Source organism: Macaca mulatta, chromosome 1 (genome assembly GCF_049350105.2).
Source record: "Macaca mulatta isolate MMU2019108-1 chromosome 1, T2T-MMU8v2.0, whole genome shotgun sequence".
Lineage (NCBI taxonomy): Eukaryota > Metazoa > Chordata > Mammalia > Primates > Cercopithecidae > Macaca > Macaca mulatta.
In genome coordinates this window covers 213825939-213846882 of record NC_133406.1, presented here as the reverse complement: position 1 = coordinate 213846882, position 20944 = coordinate 213825939, and the positions used below count along the sequence as shown (strand labels likewise).

The 20944-nt window shown below is 51.2% G+C and overlaps 1 protein-coding gene and 1 long non-coding RNA gene across 26 annotated transcripts in view; one reads left to right on the top strand and one right to left on the bottom strand.

Annotated features, from left to right (window-relative positions):
- SLC9A1 (solute carrier family 9 member A1) overlaps window positions 1–20944 on the bottom strand; it is a 68444-nt gene that overhangs the window by 23806 nt on the left and 23694 nt on the right. For 4 of the 25 annotated variants that reach the window (XM_077967249.1, XM_077967253.1, XM_077967257.1 and 1 more), the window contains 2 exons: window positions 19864–20022; window positions 13169–13410 (listed from right to left, as the gene is read on the bottom strand). The exons of 12 other annotated variants lie outside the window; for them this stretch is intronic. In XM_077967249.1, the coding sequence (XP_077823375.1) occupies window positions 13169–13220 (52 nt within the window). In that variant the 5' untranslated portion in view covers window positions 13221–13410; window positions 19864–20022. Of the gene's footprint in view, window positions 1–6235; window positions 6385–13168; window positions 13411–19863; window positions 20023–20944 lie in introns of those variants that run through there. 9 more of the 25 variants (XM_077967207.1, XM_077967220.1, XM_077967228.1 and 6 more) reach the window with 4 other exon arrangements.
- LOC144335130 (uncharacterized) lies at window positions 317–4840 on the top strand. Its single transcript, XR_013405591.1, has 2 exons — window positions 317–458; window positions 1031–4840. It is a non-coding gene; the product is annotated as an uncharacterized LOC144335130 (long non-coding RNA).

Sequence of the window (20944 nt, the reverse complement as noted above, 5' to 3'; positions counted from 1 at the left end):
CTGGTCCACTGGGAAGGGCTAGTCATGTTGGGCCCAAGTCTCTCTTGCTGTAGAGGATAAAGCCCACGTTTTCAGCACAGCCTCTGTCATCTGGTCTTGCCTCATGTCCCATTCTCCCCACTGTCAACTCTTAGGTTTCAGCCTTGCCAAATTCCTTGCAATTGCCCCATATGAGCCACATCCTCTTTTTGCCTGCCAACCTTCGCCTAGTCTAGTTCCTCTCTAGAAATCATTCCTCTACCCCTACCCCCACTGTATGTGGCTGACATCATATCCTCTGCCTGCCTCCTCCTCCAGGAAGTATTCCCTGACCACCACCTGTCTGCCCAGGTTAGGGCAGGAATCTTCTGGTACCTCCCTCTCTCATAGCCTTCAATCTGCAGTCGTCTCCCAGGTTCCTGTCTCTCTTCCTGGCACCCACTGAGATCAGTCAGACAACCCAGGCAGAAGCAGCTGAGGTAAGACAATGGCACCACACCCCAAAGACCTGCAGCGTGCTGGAGGGGAGACAGGTACAGCACAGGGGAGATAAGCAGCATGAAGATTTAGGGGAGCAGAGCTCCTTCAGGCAGGGGCCAGAAAGCACCTTCCCAAGGCCAGAAGTCCAGCTCCAGCCAGCTGCATGCTGGCCCCCTCCACAGCCTCCCTGCCCCTGACCTGGTGTCAGCACCAAGAGCTGCCTTAGGAGAAGGCAGAGTCTAAACAGAGTCCAGGGCAGGCAGACGATGGCTTCTACCTCCACCTAAGAGGTCAGGCTCTAAAAATGCCTCCTACCCCGACTCTGTGCCATCAGCCCAATCCACAGAGCTTTCCTGGCCCCATAAATCGCCAGACAGTGCCTGGGAGACCCAGAGAAGAGTTGGCCACAGCTCCTGCCTGGGGAGGGGGCAGGCATGTGAAACAAGCCAAGAGCAGCAACATAAAGAAGGCTCCTCAGCTCTGAGGGTGTCCCATGAGCCAGAACTGTGCTGGGAGCCTGGCACACACCATCTCATTCTTTACTCAAAGCTCGGTATTTTCTCTGAGCCAGGCCATATTGGACACTGAAGACATTGAGGTGACTCAGACTCTGAACCTCCGTGAGCAGCTAATGGGGAGGGCCATGCTATTCCAGCCCTTGGAGCTTCTATGACCAGGTGAACAGACAGCTGGCATTCCTATTGGACACAAGAAAAGCAAGCTCTGAGAGGAGGCTGGATGCACTCAGCCAGGCCAACCACGACTGGGTCCTGCGCCTCCTGACTACAGCACAGCGACCTCTTTCTCCTTCAGCCAGCTCCAGAGTACTTGGGGCTGGAGCCATGTTCCCGGAGCTGGTTTCCCTGGCTTTCCTGTTTTGGCTCTGGCGCTCAGTGAGCTGAAGGAGCTCTAGGCCCTGATGGGCTCTCTGGACCCGAGGGGAGGACCGGGCCGGGCCGGGCCAGGCTGATGAGAAAGGTCTGAGATCCACTCTTGGCTCCCTGCCCACGGGTAGGAGGCACATTACTGGAAAGCACTTCCAGGGCTGGGGGAGGAAGGGATTCTGTCATCAGAAGGAGGCTCCTTCAGGAGCAATGGCTCAGGCAAGTGGGAAGCAGCCCCTGGACCTGTGCTGGCTTGTCCCTCTCCCAACGTCCTGACTCCACCAACTGCGCTCACTCTGCATCCCTGCAGAGTCCCCACAAAGTGTAAGGCGCTTGCTGACTCCTGGTGTGGTGAAAGGGGCACAGAAGGATGGCTGGGGCCCCTGGAACCCTGACAAAAGCCCTGCATGGAGGCAAGATCCCAGGATGCCAAGAGATGAGGCAAAACTTTCAGGGCCCAAACGTGCAGCAGCAGTGATGTCACCAGGGTGAAATCAGGGGTGGGAAGAGACAGAGTAAGAACCAGAGACGTGAGAGCTGGAATGGATCTTGGAGAGCATCTAAATTCTCCATTATACAGTCAGGGAAATGGAGACAGAGATAGCCAGTGACCTGTCATTGATCACGTGTCCAGTTCTACCCCAGTAGTCCGTGACACTCCAAGCCCTGTGGGGTGCACAAGCCACACAGCCTCCTTCGAGGACGTCCAGTCCTCCCAGAACAAGGAGGCACAAAAGTGTGGAATTTGGCATCTCCAAGCACAGCCACAGGCCAAACCCTCTGACACAGTTCAGAGTTGGCTCTCCTTTTACAAGAGGCTGGGGGATGGGAGAAGTGTTTTTCATTCTATCTAGTGTAGGTGGTAGCTGGAACGAACACACACACATACACACACACACACACACACACACACACACACACACACACACACTCTTGCTGAGCAGACACCTCACCAAACCTCCAATTGATGGGGGTTCCCAGCCCCCTGCGGCTGCTCTGCACCACAAGAATGTTTTATTTATATCTCCTCGGACGGTCCCCATCTGCTGAGACTGGCTCAGTGGAGCAGGCAAGGCTGTCCCACATCACCCTGGGTTGCCAGGGTGACCAGACATGCCTGATCCCCCTTCCCACAACCCTCCTCTGGCCTGGGAAGTCAGAGGAGAGTGCTGGGAAGAGGGGTCTCTTTGGCCCATAGTGCCAGGTCACCAGGGACCCAGGGACACACTGAGGGCTCTGTCGCCCTACTTCCAGGCCTGAGGACTGCTCTGGGGCTGCAACTCGGCCAGGTCCCAAGGGATTCCTAGTTGCACAACGATTCCATTTCTTTAACTCCCTCTTCAACTGCCCCAGCAACCAGTCTCAACTGCAGCAATGAAAGCTAATACTTCCTAACGAAAGCCCAGCACTCTACAGTTTACAGCAGCACACTCTGATGCTTCTTAACCCATTTGCTCTTCACCACAGTTCTGGGAAGTCACAATTACCATCCCCCTATTTTACAGATGAGGAAACTGAAGCACAGAAAGGTTAAGCAACTTGATCAAAGTCACATAGCTGGTAACTGAGATTCAAATCCAAGTAGTCTGGCTCCAGAGTCTGTGTTCTGGCCACTCACCGTTTTATCCCTGGCTTTATTCTCACTTTGTTTCTGAGGGGTGTGTGAGCCTAGGACTAAAGAGGCCCAAAGCAGTTCCCAAAGGGTCAGAGGTAGGTATTTCTTTCCATGAGCTCCTCTCCAGGAAGTATCCCACTGCTCCCCTTCTAGTCTAGTGGCCTAGTAAAGACTTCATGAAATCCTTCCTATCTTCTAAGGCTGCCCCCTCCAGGAAGCTCTCCTGAGTTAACTCAGCCAGGATGGGTCAGTCTTTTCTACCAAACTTGTAGAGCAAGAAGTGGTAACTATTCAGACTGTTCAGCCCCTGCCTGGCTGATCTGCACTCAGCCCTGGTGTCCACTGGGGCTGGAGGACCCATGGGTCCAGGAGGGCTCTGACTCTTTTTGAGTCTGATTCTCAAGGCTAATTCTTCCTACCATCAATGTCAGCTATGAGGACCAGGGAGAAAGAAAAGCCACATTAGGACAGACTCAGCCACTGCCTCAGCAGGTTCACAGCCAGACCTGCAGAGGAGACAAAGACACATGGCACTGGCCACCCCGCCCTATGTTCCCACTGTCAGAAAACTGAGTTCTAATCAGAGCCCAGCCACAACTTGCTGGGGGGCTTTAGACAAGTTACTTTACATCCCTCCCCTCAAAGTTTCTCCATCTGTGTAAAAGCCTATTTCAGAGGGTTTCTGGAGTACAAGAGGAGATAAGGATAAAGAGCACCAAGCAATAATGGTACTCAATGTTAGCCAGTGTGGTGCCTCCTATTACTATTGTAATTTTCTTTAAAACCCAAACATAGGCCGGGCACGGTGGCTCAAGCCTGTAATCCCAGCACTTTGGGAGGCCGAGACGGGCGGATCACGAGGTCAGGAGATCGAGACCATCCTGGTTAACACGGTGAAACCCCGTCTCTACTAAAAAATACAAAAAACTAGCCAGGTGAGGTGGCGGGCGCCTGTAGTCCCAGCTACTCGGGAGGCTGAGGCAGGAGAATGGCGGCGTGAACCCGGGAGGCGGAGCTTGCAGTGAGCTGAGATCCGGCCACTGCACTCCAGCCTGGGTGACAGAGCGAGACTCTGTCTCAAAAAAAAAAAAAAAAAAAAAAAAAAACCCAAGCATAATACAATTCACTCTGCATTACTGTGACCTGTTGGTGTGTCTGTGTCCATCACTGGGCTATAAGCTCCTTGAGGGTAGTAACTGTCTAGATTCACGTGGGTCTCCAGCTTCCAGCACAGAGTAGGCATCAACTGTTTGTGAACTGCAACAAAACTGACCTCAGCGCTTTGGGAGACCGAGGGGAGAAGACTGCTTGAGGCTAGGAATTTGAGACCAGTCTGGGCAATATAGTGAGACCCCATCTCTACAAAAAATAATAATAATAATAATAATTAGCTGGATGTGGTGGTGTATGAGGCAGGAGGATTGCTTAAGTCCATGAGTTTGGAGCTACAGTGAGCTATGACAGTGCCACTACTCTTCAGCCTGGGAGATGGAGTGAGCCCTTATCTCTAATGTAAAAAGGAAAGAAAAATGAAGTAAACTTCACTTGTTAGATGTGAAGTATGGGAAAGAAGGAGGTGGGGATGGGTCTGGAGTTTCAAGACTAAGTGGTGTTCCCAGAGCGGGGACCATTTGAATTGGGCTTTGAAGGATCAATAGAAGTTTGCCAGAAGAGAAGGGTTTGTATCCTTTAAAAAGTCTAGTATAGTACCTTGCACATAGTAAATGGATATGTGGGTAATGAATGAAAGAAAAACAAGTAAAGAAGACAATAAATAGGAAGGCAGGCTGACTTCACCAAGCTTTTGTCAATATCCAAACAAGAGGGCTCTTGTGAAGATTAAATGATATGACGTACATAAAAGACTCAGCACAATACCTGGTACATGTGTCTTTGAGTCTCATTTCCTCTCTGTAACTAGGATGATGATGATTAAAAGCAACTTTGAGATAATTTAATTAGAACTCCCGGCCAGGCTCAGAGGCTCACACCTGTAATCCCAGCACTTTGGGAGGCCGAGGTGGGTGGATGACCTGAGGTCAGGAGTTTGAGACTAGCCTGGCCAACATGGTGAAACCCCTCTTCTATTAAAAATACAAAATTAGCCAGGCGTGGTGGTGGGTACCTGTAATCCCAGCCACTGGAGAGGTTAAGGCAGGAGAATCGCCTGAACCTGGAAGGCGGAGGCTGCAGGGAGCCGAAATTGTGCTACTATACTCCAGCCTGGGCAACAAGAGTGAGACTCCGTTTCAGAAACAACAACAACAACAACAACAACAAAACTCCCATCCCACAGCAGAAAATCAATGAATAATACTTTTCATTTTTTATTTATTTTTCTGAGGTGGACTCTTGCTCTGTTGCCAGTCTGGAGTGCAGTGGTGTGATCTCAGCTCACCTCCTGGGTTTAAGCAATTCTCCTGCCTCAGCCTCCTGAGTAGCTAAACTACAGGCGTGCACCACCATGCCCAACTAATTTTTGTATTTTTAGTAGAGATGGGGTTTCACCATGTTGGCCAGGATGGTCTCGATCTCGACCTCGTCATCCGCCCACCTTGGCCTCCCAAAGTGCTGGGATTACAGATGTGAGCCACCGTGCCTGGCCAAATAATACTTTTTAAAAAATGTAGCAGCCAGCTGGGCGTGGCAGCTCACGTCTGTAATCCCAGCACTTTGGGAGGCCAAGGCAGGTGGATCTCCTGAGGTCAGGAGTTCTAGACCACGGTGACCAACGTGGCGAAACCTCGTCTCTACTAAAAATATAAAAATTAGTCAGGTGTGGTGGCAGGCGCCTCTAATCCCAGCTACTCAGGAGGCTGAGGCAGGAGAATCACTTGAACCTATTAGGCAGAGGTTGCAGTGAGCTGAGATCACACCATTGCACTCCAGCCTGGGCAACAGAGCAAAATTCCGTTTCAAAAAAAAAAAAAAAAAGATAAACTCTCCAGCACCCAGGAGACAAACACTGGACACTTGGAGAATCTGATGGAAGGCTCTGTGCAGGGGGCTTATACACACCCCCTCTCATTTCATCTCACATTCTGACCCCCAATTTGACAGATGAAGAAATCCAGGTTCAGAGAGGTGACTTGTCCAAGGCTACCTAGCTGGGAAGTGGCAGGGTCATCGTTAGAATCCAGTTCTCTGAACTGCTAGTTCTTTGGGCCATGCTGCTTCAGAGAAAACAGCTTGTCAGGATCACCAGGAAGAGAATTCAAGTCTGCAATAAATATGCCTCCCCCACAAAAACAGCCATAAATAAATCTGTTCCAAGTACCTGGGCAGGCATGCTTCCCCATACCCAGGGCAATCAGTCTCTCTCTGTGCCTTTCCCCATCATTCTTCCAAACAGCACTTTTATTTCTTGTTTGTTTCAATCCACATTTCAGGGGGTTGGAGAGACAGGGTCTCACCCTCTGGGAACATCAGGTCTGGATGAGAAAGCAGGTAAAAAGCTGTCAGAAAACACAACCAGCATACACTGGGCTACCTGAGTCATGGAAAAGAGAAGAACGCGCCAGGAGGCCAAAACCCCGGGTCCAGACCCTGCTCTGCCCTTTAAGAACCATAAGCTTTGGGTAAATCACTACACAATGGAATAGCCTCCATTTTCTTGTCTGTAAACAAGTGAGAACAGGGACTAGACACAGGAGCAACTTGTGCACTGAGACGACTGAGAAAAGAGAGGTAAGGCAGGCTGGGGGGCCTGGGAGGCCCCTGGAGTAATAAGCAGCGATTTAGCCAGCACCAACTGCCTTAGAGACCTGGCAAGAGAGGCTGTTCCAGAGGCAGGCATGTTGCGATAAGGGATTACAGGCTCAGGGACCTTGGCACTGAGTTACAAATCCCTCACGATGTATAGCCTCTCTCTCTCTCCTTCCTTTCTCCTCTCACCTGTCCCATCTACATCAACTCCTTGACTCCAGCAGCCAGAAGTCCCCAAATCCTACCTCTAAGCAAACAGCGGGAAAATCTTCCTCACCTGGAACTTCTACCCACCTTTCAAATCTCAGTGGAGGGCCAGGCACGGTGGTTCACACCTGTAATCCCAGCACTTTGCGAGGCAGAGGTGGGCAGATCACCTGAGGTCCTGAGTTCAAGATCACCCTGGCCAACATGGTGAAAATCCATCTCTACTAAAAACAGAAAAAATTAGCTGGGTGTGCGCCTGTAGTCCCACTACTCAGGAGGGTGAGGCATGAGAAATGCTCGACCCTGCAGGCGCAGGTTGCAGACAGCCAAGATCACGCCACTGCCCTCCAGCCTGGGCAACAGAGTGAGACTCCGTCTCAAAACAACAAAAAGAAAAAAACAAAAAACCCCAGTGCAGGTGTCACCTCCTCTGGGAAGCCTTCCTGGAGCCACATCCCCGCCCTCCCCAGGCTGAGTCAGATGCTCCTCCAAACTGAGGAGCTCTGTGTTCAGTGCTTCAGCCAGCCTGGCATCCCAGCACACAGCTCTGGGCCCCCAAAAAGTGATGCTCAGAAAAAGCAGGTTAAGGGAATGATGAACACTTCCTGAAGGGTATAGGACTAAAGTTTGGTCTCAAGGGTGGCTGACTAAAGGGGGAAGAGTGTGAACAAATGAAAAGAGAGGTAATCTCGAAAGCCTTCTGAGGATCCTGAAGCCTGCAGCCAGCCTGGAAATGAGAGTGAACAGTGCAGGAGACGCCGGCACACAGGCCTGACCAGGGCAGACCAAGGAAGGAACTGAGTCAAGGAGCCTGAGCCGACACAGCAGGCCTCAGAGGGTCCCCTGACCTTCAGCCTGGCCCTGAATGCCCCATCCTAGCCTGCGGCCTGGTTCTACCACCACCAGCCTTCTCCCTGGGTCTCAAGGACCCATTTCCGTAACCCCTATACCACCCCAAGCTGGGGCAGCACCTCTTGGTATCCAGCCCAACCTTCCCAATCATCCAAGCTCTGCATAAACATTTGTTGAATAAATTTCACTCCAGCAGATCGCCCCTCCCCCTGCAGAAAAGGCGCTGGATCAAGAGTCCCCATGCAGTGAAGCAGAGGATGACTCACAGGGGAGAGGGGAGGGACAGGGACTGGGACTGGCAGTAAACAGCCTGTGTGTTGACAAGAGGCAGAGCTCCAACAGGCCCAACAGTACCTGGCAAGGGAGAGGTGCCAGGCAGCGGGGTGATTACCTGGGGAGAGGGTTATCTGGGGAAGCATTGGGGGTTAGCTCAGGGGGGGGGGGCAGCTCAGGGGTAGGACCTCAAGCTCCAAAGACTCTCATGGCTGGATTGGGTATCTGGTAGGTGACCATATGATATGCACTGGTTTCTTCTGATTTTCTCAAAATGGAAATATATTATATTGCTTTGGTGATTTTAAATAAAACTCATGGTCTTTTTTTTCTAACAGTCATATAAGTGTTTAAGTATAAGGAAAATCATCTCTCAGTGATTCTCCCCCTTCCCCTTTACCAGCTATAGCAGTCTCCCCCACAACCAAATTTCCATTAAGTTTGGTATATATTCTTGCAGACTTTTCTGCATCTATAGGTTGTTTAAAATTACGTGGGAATGGTAAATCACACCTGCTGTGCTTAAACTGCTTCTATGGGGCAGAGACTGCACTAAGCACCGAGGCATCTCATTTAATTCTCTCAACAACCCTAATGCAGTCGGTATAAGTATTGCCCAAATTTTATTTTTATTGTTTTTGGTTTTTTTTTTTTGAGACAGAGTCTTGCTCTGTCACCCAGGCTGGAGTGCTGGAGTGCAATGGCACAATCCTGGCTCACTGCAACCTCCACCTCCCGGGTTCAAGTGATACTTCTGCCTCAGCCTCCCAAGTAGCTGGGATTACAGGTGCCCGCCACCATGCCTGGCTAATTTTTGTGTTTTTAGTAAAGATGGGGTTTCACCAGGTTGGCCAGGCTGATCTCGGACTCCTGACCTCAGCTAATCTGCCTACCTTGGCCTCCCAAAGTGCTGGGATTACAGGCGTGAGCCACCACGCCCAGCCCTTTATTGGGCTTTAAAAAAAAAGTGTTTTTTGTTTGTTTGTTTTTTGAGACAGAATCCCGCACTGTCACCCAGGCTGGATGGAGTGCAGTGGCACAATCTCGGCTCACTGCAACCTCCGCCTCCCGGGTTCAAGCGATTCTCCTGCCTCAGCCTCCTGAGTAGCTGGGATTACAGGTGCGTACCACGCCCGGCTATTTCTGTATGTCAAGCCACCATCTCCCTCCTTTCCTTTCCCAGTGTCCCGGGTGTGTGGCTCCCCAGCTCAGGGGCTCCCCTCCCCACTCCATCTCTATCCCTGGCCTGTCCTTGCCTGTTGCTCCAGGCACCAGTTTGCCCCACATCTGGGGTGGGGCAGAGGTGGGGAAAGAAACAAAGGCTCAGTAAGAGAGCTTCCATTTCTAGAAACTTTAGAGCCATAGGAAAGCTAGATTTTTCTTTCCTCTTTGCTGGGGGTACAGTAGAGCTTGCAAAATGCAAATCTGAGATTTAAAAAATTGAGTATACCAAATATCTGTTGTTCTTAGTATTGCTTCCAGTTGCAAGTCAGTTAGCTCAGAAGCTTAACAATGTGTTAAATTCATTATATATATAACTTCAACTTGCTCAAAATCTCATCCTACTTGGCTACAGAGAGGTGGAATATAGAGAGGTAGCAGTAGGAAAGCAACACGAGAAGAAATTCTACAATTTCCAGGACAATTGCCCTGCAGAAAGCAAGTCACAGTGTCCTATTTTCAGCACTACAAGGAATGCGGGGGACTGCAAAGGAAGAACAAAACACAGGTGGCACTGGCTGGGTGGGGAAGAGAGACCAGCAGCTTCTAGGAGGCAACTGGGGCCCCTTCTATCCCTTGTAGCTTAATCAGCTTTATGGGATCTATTGTGTGCTTCACAGCATCTGAGGGCAGTGATGAAGAAGGTGTGTTAGACATCCTCCACTTGGGCATTTTAGTGACCTCTCAGAAGGGCCAGAAAAGGATCAGTGAGAGAAAATGACTCTCAGGGGACAGAGTCTGGAATAGGGCAGAAAAGATGGGGGGCCTTTGCAGAGGGGTGGGGCATGAGCATCCTTAGGCTGGTGTGTTACAGTGTGCGTGGGGTGGACTGCAGAATGGCAAATGCACAGGAGCTGCGTGCTCCTGACAGGAAATTCTTATTTTCTCATCCCCAAACATGCTCCTCAGGCCCCAGACTCTGGAGTTGTCCTGATTCCTTTCTTCCTCTCACTGCTGACATCCAATCCATCACCAAACCCTGATGGTTCTGCCTTCTAGACATGAACAGACCCTGACACTTCTCACCATCTCCATTGCTAACACGCATCCAAGCCAGCATGATCACTTGCCTGGACCACTGCAGCAGCATCCAATCAGTCTCCTGCAACCACTTTTCTTTCTTTCTTTCTTTCTTTTTTTTTTTTTTTTTTGAGAAAGAGTCTTGCTCTGTTGTCTAGGCTGGAGTGCAGTGGCGCAATCTCGGCTCACTTCAACCTTCGCCTCCCGGGTTCAAGAGATTCTTGTGCTTCAGCCACCTGAGTAGCTGGGATTACAGGCACATGCTACCACACCTGGCCAATTTTTATATTTCAGTAGAGACACGGTTTCACCATGTTGGTCAGGCTGGTCTCGAACTCCACGGTGATCTGTCCACCGTGGCCTCCCAAAGTGCCGGGATTACAGGCATGAGCCACCGCACCCAGCCCACATATCCACTCTTGCCCCCCAGGCTCTTCCTACACCAGCCAAGAGTGAAACTTTTTTTTTCTTTTTTGAGATGGAGTCTCACTCTGTATCCAGGCTGGAGTGCAGGGGCGCAATCTCGGCTCGCTGCAACCTCCGCCTCTTGGGTTCAAGCAATTCTCCTGCCTCGGCCTCCTGAGTAGACAGGACTACAGATGTGTGCCACCACGCCCAGCTAATTTTTGTATTTTTAGTAGAGGTGAGGTTTCACCATGTTGGCCAGGATGGTCTCGATCTCTTGACCTCGTGATCTGCCCACCTCAGCCTCCCAAAGTGCTGGGAGTACAGGCGTGAGCCACTGTGTCCGGCCAAGAGTGAAGCTTTTTAAGAAGTAAGACATACTACTGAAAGGTAGGGACTACACCCCCCTCTGCGTCTTTCCACCACACCTGAATCTCCACTCACTCCCCTCTAGCTCCACCGGCCTCCTTGCTTTTCCTTGAGTACAAACATGCTTCCACCTCAGGGCCTTTGCATTTGCTGTTCCCTATGCCTAAGACACTCTTCCCCATGTAGGTGAATGACAGATTCCCTCCCTTCCTTCAGGTCCCTGCTCAGATGCCACCTCCCCAGAGAGGTCCTCCCAACTCTCTCAGTCTGCTTACTCTTGCCACTTCCTGACGTCTAGATGTGCTTTCTGACTATTCCCCACCCAGAACATAAGCCTCATGAGGGCAGCCTCTGTCCCAATCACTGTTGTATTCCTGGCACCTTAGACTGTACCTGGCACACGGCAGGCTCACAACCAATGTTTGCTGGATGGATGACTTTCTCTTACCTCAGTGACCTCACAAGGTTGTTGTGAGGATTACATGAGACCACAAACACAAAAGCACTGGGCGAACCACAAGATGTTGTCAGGGTGGGTCACCATCAGCTTGTCCCTTGGAGAGCCACTCCTCCTCCAAGGTGCTGCTCAGCAGGTTTTCCTAAATACCCCAGGGAGCAGAACGCAGTCACGCTCAGTTCTGTGGGCCTGCAGAGCCTGGGACCACACAGCCCTCTATTAAGAGTCTGATGACACGGCACAGCTGGTTGGTCTGTCTCCCCCTTCAGACCACAAGCAAGTTTCTACCTGCAAGCAAGCGTAGGGACCCTGTCCTATTCATCTTTGACTCTCCAGGCCTCGGCATGGAGCCTAACACATGGTGAGGATAAAGATTTGTTGAGCCAGCAGAACTGTTTGAGGGCAGAAGTCATGTCTGGTTTAACCTTTTTTTCTTCCTTTTCGTGTATATATTTTTGGGTTTAACTTAGTCTCCAGTGTTTGGCACTAAGCACATGGACACTAAACTCCAGCTGAATTGGCCTTTTCCTTGAAGGAAGGGTGAGAGTTAGGCACCAAGAAGGCCTGGCAGGCATATCAGCAGCATCTGGAAAGGTAGGACAGGGAAACGAATGTGGTGTAGGTAGAAGATTTCTTTTTTTGTGGGGGAGGGGGTGGGGAAAACGGAGTCTGGCTGTGTTGCCCAGGCTGGAGTGCAGTGGTATGAACACGGCTCACTGCAGCCTTGACTTCCTGGACTTAAGCGATCCTCTCACTTCAGCCCCCCAAGTAGCTAGGGCTACAGGCGCGCACCACCACGCCTGGCTAGTTTTTGTATTTTTTGTAGACGTGGGGGTTTCACCATGTTGCTCAGGTCTCAAACTCCTGAGCTCAAGAGATCTGCCTGCCTTGGCCTCCCAAAGTGCTGAGATTACAGGCGTGAGCCACTGAACCCAACCCAGGTAGAGGATTTCTATTGGAGCAAATGGCAGTGGACTGGAGTGGAAATCATTACTTAGATGCTGTAAAGCAGCCTTTTCTCTCACCCTCACAACAAGCCATGGCAGTGGGCAACAGATGAGAGAACAGACACTGAGAGAAGTCCAAACATAGGCCCAGGATCACATGGGTAGCAATGGAGACTGGTCCCAAACCCAGAACTACTGACTCTCAATCCAGCGCTCAGCCAAGGCCAGTTATGAAAGGCCACAAATATCCTGTGGGGAGAGAATTCCCAATCACCCTGCTGAGCCAGGGAGAGCCACTGGAGGGCTCTGGCCCGGGGAACAACATGAAATTCTGACCCCTCAGGGAGGTGGTCAAGGGAGCAGCACTGGCCACCTAGGCTCAGCATCTGGCGTAGGGCAAAGTTGTCCAACTGCACAGCCATTTAGTCTCAGCTCCAGGGACAGCTGGTACCGCCTCCTGCACAACACCAGCAGGATGGGTAAGCCCTCCCCCATCCTACCTCCAAATGCCTCAAAAGACCAGAAAACTACAATTCTGAGAAAAGAAAGGCCTGAGTCAAGCCCAGGCTGGGGATCAGGGGAACTGGGCTTCAGTCTAGACTCAGCCACTAACATTCTGAGGGCTTTGAACAAACCCTTGCTTTTCTTTGGTCTCAGTTTCTCCATCCTTGGGGGCTTGTTGAGAGCCTCTCTACCTCTGACATCTGACTGATGAACTCTGCAGCTGGACAAAGTTGGGCTCTGTGATACTCACCATCTCTGTCCACGTCAGCAACCATGGCATCTGGATACAGAACAGCATTCATGCCATAGCAAGCTTGCACGAGGCAGCAGCGGGCAGCGTAAAGAACTCTGGTCCATCAATGAGGGAGGCAGTTGCTGTCCCAATTCTAAATCTTAACTTCTCTGTGACCTATGGCAAATCACAGTACTGCCCTGAACCTCAGTTTCTTCCTTTCTAACATTGGGATAAACAATGTCTATGGCACAGGGTTGCTGTAAGAGGAGAGAACAGAGATAAAAACACTCAGAAAAAAGCAAAAACAAAAATATATGTCCATACCGGGTGAGGTAGCTCACACCTGTAATCCCAGCAGTTGGGGAGGCTGAGGTGAGAGGATCACTTGAGCCCAGGAGTTTGAGACCAGCCTGGGCAACATGGTGAAATCCATCTCTACAAAAAATTTAAAAAGTAGCTGGGCATGGTTGGTGCATACCTGTAGTCCCAGCTACTAGGGAGGCGGAGGTGGGAGGATCACCTGAGCCTGAGAGGTTGAGGTTTCAGTGAGCCGAGATCATGCCATTGCACTCTAGCCTGGGCAACAGGGTGAGACCCTGTCTGGGGAAAAGAAAAAAGAAAAAAAAAAGGCCGGGCACGGTGGCTCATGCCTATAATCCCAGTACTTTGAGACACCGAGGCGGGCAGATCACCTGAGGTCAGGGGTTTGAGACCAGCCTGGCCAACATGGTGAAACCCCGACTCTACTAAAAATACAAAATTAGCCAGGTGTGGTGGTGCATCCTGTAATCCCAGCTACTTGGGAGGCTGAGGCAGGAGAATCACTTGAACCCAGGAGGCGGAGGTTGCTGTGAGCCGAGATCGCGCCATTGCCCTCCAGCCTGGGCAAAAAGAGGGAAACTAACTAACTGACTGACTAAATAAATAAATAAATGCATGCATGCCAGACACTCCCGTGCAGATCTAGGTTCCCTGAAACCAGCAGTGTCAGGGTCCCAGAGGCAAGCTGGCAGCACTAGGGAGGCGAGAGCTTCTCCTAAGCAGGCGCCTGAGGGGGAAGCTGTCCAACTGTACAGCATTAAGGCTCCAGGGGCAGCAGGCACTGCCTCCTGCACAATACCAGCAAGGTGGGTGAGCCCTCCTGATACTGGATCCTCTATCTCCAGGGGATGCCCTAAGGGTCTCCCATACGCTTCTGATAACAATCCAGCTGGCTGGGCTCTGTGTGTGTGGGAGAGACAAGGCATGCTTGGAGGGCCTCTCCCTGCCTCCTCTCCCACCACACTGGGGATAGTTTGTCACCTCAGGCCTCTAGGAGCCACGAGATGTAGAGTGGATAGGAGAACCGAGCATGCTCAGATGAGGCTGCCCTTTAGAGGACACTGCAGAGAAAAGACGAGGACATGGCCAGCTGCAGGGCTTGGTCCTGGTGCCAGGAGGGCCCAGGGCTCTAGGAACAGCAATTGCAGGTCAGGCCTCTCCAGGGGGAGAAGAGGGGCACCAAGAAGTCAGAGATTAGAGGAGGGAGGGCCCTCTGAGACCATCCAATGCAACCCCTCTATTTCACAGATTCATAGGATGAAGCCCAGAGAGGGGATGCAACTTGATTGAGGTTACACAGCAAAGTGGTAGCAGAGCTGGGACACACACCCAGGATGGTCTACTCCAAAACTAGTCCTTGCTTGGAATATGGTGCCAACCCCCCATTCCACTCCCACTTTTTTTTTTTTTTTTTTTTGAGACGGAGTCTCGCTCTGTCGCCCAGGCTGGAGTGCAGTGGCCGGATCCCAGCTCACTGCAAGCTCCACCTCCCAGGTTTACGCCATTCTCCTGCCTCAGCCTCCCAAGTAGCTGGGACTACAGGCGCCCGCCACCACACCCGGCTAGTTTTTTGTATGTTTTTTAGTAGAGACGGGGTTTCACCGCGTTAGCCAGGATGGTCTCGATCTCCTGACCTTGTGATCCGCCCGTCTCGGCCTCCCAAAGTGCTGGGATTACAGACTTGAGCCACCGTGCCCGGCCCCCACTTTTTTTTTTAAAACTACCTTCTATTGAGTACCTCACTTTGATGCTCTGTATACTTCAACCACATGATTCTCCTAGCAGCCCTCTGACACAGGGATCACCCTCCTCATTCTACAGCTGAGGAAACCGGGGCAGAGAGAAATGGTCTGACTCCAGAGCCACAGCCCCAACCATGCTGCCTGCAGCTCTGAGCCCCAGTTTTCTGGACCAAATGGTGGGTATGGGGCACAGCAGCCCTGGTTTATTGCCAGGTCTGTCACTCCTTTGCTGTGTGACCTTGGTCAGGTCACTCACTAAACTGCTGGTCTCTCTAAGACCCCTAGCAGTAGCAGCGTGCCCTGGTTCTGTGTGTGCCTTGCAAGGAAAGAAGCAGGAGCTATCTGGCACATTAGTAATGGGGAATGGAGCTCCACTGTCAGTAGCTCCCCAGATTGGGTCTAGCCTGCAGGCCTCTGCTCAAAACCCATGTGCAATGCCTCAGGAGACACAGTGCAGCCCTCCAGCACACGCCACTGTGGGAAGGGAGAATTACTACTGAGCCCTGGGCCTTCTCATTTAGCCTCAGCAATGCCATGAGGTAGACACTACTGTTTCCATTTTCCAGTAGAGACATTGAGGCTCAGAGCTTAATAAACTAGCTCAAATGACACACAGCCAGGAAACAACCAAACTGGTATTTGATCCCAAAAGCCAAGCTCTGCCCTCAAGCCAGGCCTGGTAACTGCTTCCTGTTGGCACTCTGGTCCTCAGGGCACAGGTTCTAGAGTAAGAGCCCACTGGTGACAAGCTGAGCACAAAGGGCCAAGGGCTCCAGGCAGGCTGAGAGGTTGCCTGCTTGCCTACTTGTCTGTCAACCAGCCCACCGCATAGAAGTAAGTGCCCCATGCCCAGGAAGGAGATAAGGAAGGCTTTGTCAGTGCCCACTTCCGCCTGGCCTGTGCTAGCTGCTGGGACTGGGCAGGGCCTGTCGTGTGAAACCGCACATGGCATTGGCACGAGGTGCACATGCCTCCCTCCAGTAGGGCAGGGGAAATAGCTGGGGCAGCCAGAACTGCAGAAGCAGCCACCACTAGGCAGGACAAGGAGGCTCAAGAATTCAGGCAGGAGCCATGGTTCTTTTTTCTTTTTTGCTACCCCGCCCCCAGACCATAGTTCTAATCAGCCCAGTCACACAGCCTCCAGTTGAAATGGGGAGGTTAATAATAATAATAGTGGCTGGGTGTGGTGGCTCATGCCTGTACTCTCAGCACTTTGGGAGGCTTGACCTGGCCTTGTGGTCAGCCTGGCCAACTTGGTGAAACCCCATCTCTTAAAAAAAAAAAAAAAAAAAAAAGGCCAGGCACGGTGGCTCATGCCTGTAATCCCAGTACTTTGGGAGGTCAAGGTGGGCAGATCACAAGATGATGAAGGCAGAGAGTCTAGCACAGGACCAGACAAAGCATACTGCAACATGAAGTGGGGGTACCTCCTACTATTAGAGCAGGACTTTTTCTCATCACTGTTCACTGCCACTGGAATGAGTGTCACTCCATGACCTCACCCTGAAAGCAGATACCAGGGCTAGCAGTCCCTCCCCAACCCCCACCCTGGGCCAACAGGGCACTCCCAGACAGCCCCGCCTGGTTCCCTGATTATCATTGCCACGGTGCTTTCTTAATGAGCTGTGGCTCCAGGGAAGGGCGGAAGCTGGAGCACCAGGAGCCATTTCAACTGCCTGGTACCTGGTACTGCACTGTGACGTGGTAGCTAAATACCCGGGACAGTGGGGCCCAACTGGCCCAGTACCATGGAAATCTTATCATGCCAAATGCTTCCTGGGAGGGAGCAGGGTGGGTGAGGCAAAGGCCTAGCCCATGCCCGTCAGGGTTTCATTTCCTGATTTTCTTTTTTTGAGATGGAGTCTCACTCTGTTGCCCAGGCTGGAGTGCAGTGGTGTGATCTCAGCTCACTGCAACCTCCATCTCCCGGGTTCAAGCGATTCTCATGCCCCAGCCTCCCCAGCAGCTGGGATTACAGCATGCACCATCACACCCGGCTAATTTTTGTATTTTTTAGTAGAGGTGTGGTTTCATCATGTTGGCCAAGTTCCATCCCCTCTCTGGGCTTCATCCTTTGCATCTATTACTTGCTGGCTCTGTGACCTTCTCTGGGCTACAGTTTCCTCACAGATAAGATGATGGGGCTGGGTTAACTTCTCAGAGATTTCCTGGCCTCAAGTGACCCACCCGTGCTTGGCTTCCCAAAGTGCTGGGGTTACAGGCATGAGCCATCACACCTGGCCCATTTCCTGATTCTTGATGTCAACCTAGGTTGTAATCTCGTAAGTATGGGGGCTCCCTCTTTATCTTCTTGAAGGTGAGGAGACCCAAACACTGAGCTAGAAGAAGTGTAAGAGACTACTCAAAGCCAGGACTTCATCTAAGAGGTCAGGGGGTGGGGTCCTAGCTTGACTTCTTGGGGATGGGAGTGAGCCTGGTGGGAGCAGGGAACTAAGGCCCAGGTTTGGAGGTAGTTAGGACAGGAAGGGTGCTGTGCCCTATTGGGTCAGCATCTCCCGCCCCATCCAAACACCCACTCTCCTGCCTTCTTAGACCAAAGGATGTTGGGCACACTTCACTGCCTGGAAGTCCCTGAGCTAGGGATGGGGAGAGAAGAACTGGAGCACTGGACATTTTTTTCTCTTTTTTTTTTTGAGACAGAGTCTCAGTTTGTTGCCTAGGCTGGAGTGCAGGGGTGCCATCTCGGCTCACTGCAACCTCTGCTGCCCCGGTTCAAGCAATTCTCCTGTCTCAGCCTCCTGAGAAGCTGGGATTACAGGTGCCTGCCACCACACCTGGCTAATTTTTGTATTTTTAGTAGAGACAGGGTTTCACCATCTTGGCCAGGCTGGTCTTGAAGTCCTGACCTCGTGATCTACCCACCTCAGCCTCCCAAAGCGCTGGGATTACAGGCGTGAGCTACCGTGCCCGGTCTGAGCCCTAGACATTTTCTAAAGTGCCTTTCCACTGTAGCAGGAAGCCCTACAGTTAAGAAGTGAGTTGGTCAGAGCTAAGCTCTGGCCCAGAGACAGTGAGAACCCTCCAGGGGAGTTCCCACTGCCCAGGAAGAGGCACAGTGCAGACTTCTGGGAGTCAGAAACCCTTGGTTCAGTTTTGACTCTATTACTTGCTGGCTCTGTGACCTTCCCTGGGCTACAGTTTCCTCACAGATAAGATGATGGGGCTGGGTTAACTTCTCAGAGATTTCCTCTAGCTCTGACAGCCCACGATTTTACATAATAACCAGAACACATCACTTTTCATTTTGCTTTGTTCTTTCATGTACATTATATCATTTAAACCTCATGGTATCTCTCTGAGGGTCCTCCTACGTTAAAGATGAGAAAACCAAAGTTCAGGGCATTTAAGCCTGAGAACACACCCAGAAAGGGAGCAACAGAGCCAAGATTTGCACCCCAGGTTCCGGAAGCCAGATCCTGGGTTCCACCTAGAAGGAAATCTGCCCAGCCAGGGTGAAAGGCCGCAAGTGACTGGTTTCAGGGTCCATCCCAGACTCTCAATCTTGAAGCTATTCCCTTGATGCAGATAAGGAAACTCTTTCAAAAGATCCGATTTAATTTAAAAAGTTAAGCTGCAAGAGTACAGACAGCATGATTTTGTTTGTTTGTTTTGAGAGCAAATCGCTCTGTCACCCAGGCTGGAGTGTAGTGGTGCAATCTCAGCTCACTGCAACATCTGCCTCCCGGGTTCAAATGATTCTCCCACCTTAGCCTCCCGAGTAGCTGCGACTTCAGGCACGTGTCACCATGTCCAGCTAATTTTTGTATTTTTAGTAGACATGGGGTTTCACCATGTTGGCCAGGCTGGTCTCCAACTCCTGACCTCAGGTGATCTGCCTGCCTCGGGCTCCCAAAGTGCTGGGATTACAGGCATGAGGCACCATGCCAGACCAGCATGGTTGCTTTTATGCCAATTTTTTTTTTTTTAGGCAGAGTCTCGCTCTGTCAGACTGGAGTGCAGTGGCACAATCATGGCTCACTGCAGCCTCGACTTCTTGAGCTCAAGCAATCCTCCTGCTTCAGCCTCCCAAGTAGCTGGGACCACAGGCCTGTGCCACCATGACCTGCTCATTTTTTATTTTTGTAGAGACAGGGTCTCCCTAGGTTGCCCAGGTTGGTCTGAAACTCCCAGGTTCAAATGATGCTCCCACGTTGGTCTCCCAAAGTGCTGGGATTACAGGGGTGAGCCACTGCGCCCGGCTTAACATTTTTTATGAAAAAGCGGTTCACACCACTGTAGAGAAAAGTCCAGGATGAACTATTCAGAGTGCTCAGCCCGAGAAGCAAGGGAGTAAAAGGGGTATGACTTGCATTTTTCTTCTTTATATACTTAAGCAGTGTTTGAATTTTTTTTATTTCTTCCTTTTTTCTGAAAAAAAAAAAAATCTGGAGGGAAAATGTTCTGAGCACCTGCTCTGAGTCAAAATTCAGTATTAAACACTTTACTGTCACAGATTATTTCATTTAATTCTCACAAAACCCTATGGAGTACAAGAATGCTCAGAGCAGCTTTATTCACAATTGTCAAAAAAAAAGGGAACCAATCCAAAAGCCCATCAACAGGAGAGTGAGCCAACTGTGCTGTATTCATACGCGGTAACACCGAACAGCAATAAAATGAACAAACCTCTGCTACATGTGACAGTGAAGAGGAATCTCACAGAGAGGCTGAGCAAAAGCAGCCAGACACACAAGAGTACCTATGATTCCATTCAGATGAAGTTCAAGAACAGGTAAGATCAACTGATGATGATCCAAGTCAGAATTGTGGTTACCCCAGAATTATCTGCAGAAAAATGACACAGGTCAGATAATCAGCCTATGGGCATATAGCAGGCAGGTAGTGGAGCTGGGATTCAGACAGGTCTGTTGGACTCTGCAGTCTCTATTGGCCCCTGACTGCCCAGAAGGATGCCTTGAATCTCCACCTGCAGAGCCTTCTGGGCCCCTCTAGAGGCAGTCTTGCTCCTGGCTTCAGAAGTGGGGAGCCCCTTCTCCTCAGTGCTAAGCACCCGTCCCTGTGGTTCAGTCACATGGAGACCTGCTGCTTAACCAGCAAGGGGACAGCAGCCAGGTCCACGACTCAAGCTCTGGTCTGCTGGGAGCAGGGGACAGGAGGAGGACTGCTCTGTGCCAAGGGAGGATGCCCAGTGCACACTCACCACTCCTAACTAACCCTGGCCCACAATACAGGAACTTCCAAGCAAAGCTGGGACTGGGCTTGGCCCCACCCACTGGGCCACACTGCCTCACACTTTCCCCAGCTCTTGTAGACTCAGAAAAGTCAGACCCTTCCAGTCACCCTAATCCCTATCCTCAACCGAGGACAAGACCAGGAGTTTTGAGGGACTCAGCTCCCCCAGAAGCACCTGTATCTTCCTGCTCTAAATTCCCAGCCCTGCCCAGGCTTCCCTCCCTCCCCTCTGAAGGGAGCCACCACCTGCTGCTTGGCACGGATCCCCCTCTCCGGCTACATCCTCTCCACTCTCCCCCCAACTCCTACACAATCCCTGTCCCAAACAATTTCCTGCAGTTTCCCATCTGATCAGTTTCTCAGGAAGGATAATTATCCATGGAAGGAGGAGGTGGAAAATTCCCAGAGCCAAGAACACTGGGGAAAAAGCTTCATCTAGTCCCTTCTCCATCAGCCAGGAAAGCCCTCATCTTAAACACAGGCCAGTCATGGTCCATGGCTCTTCCAGAACCTC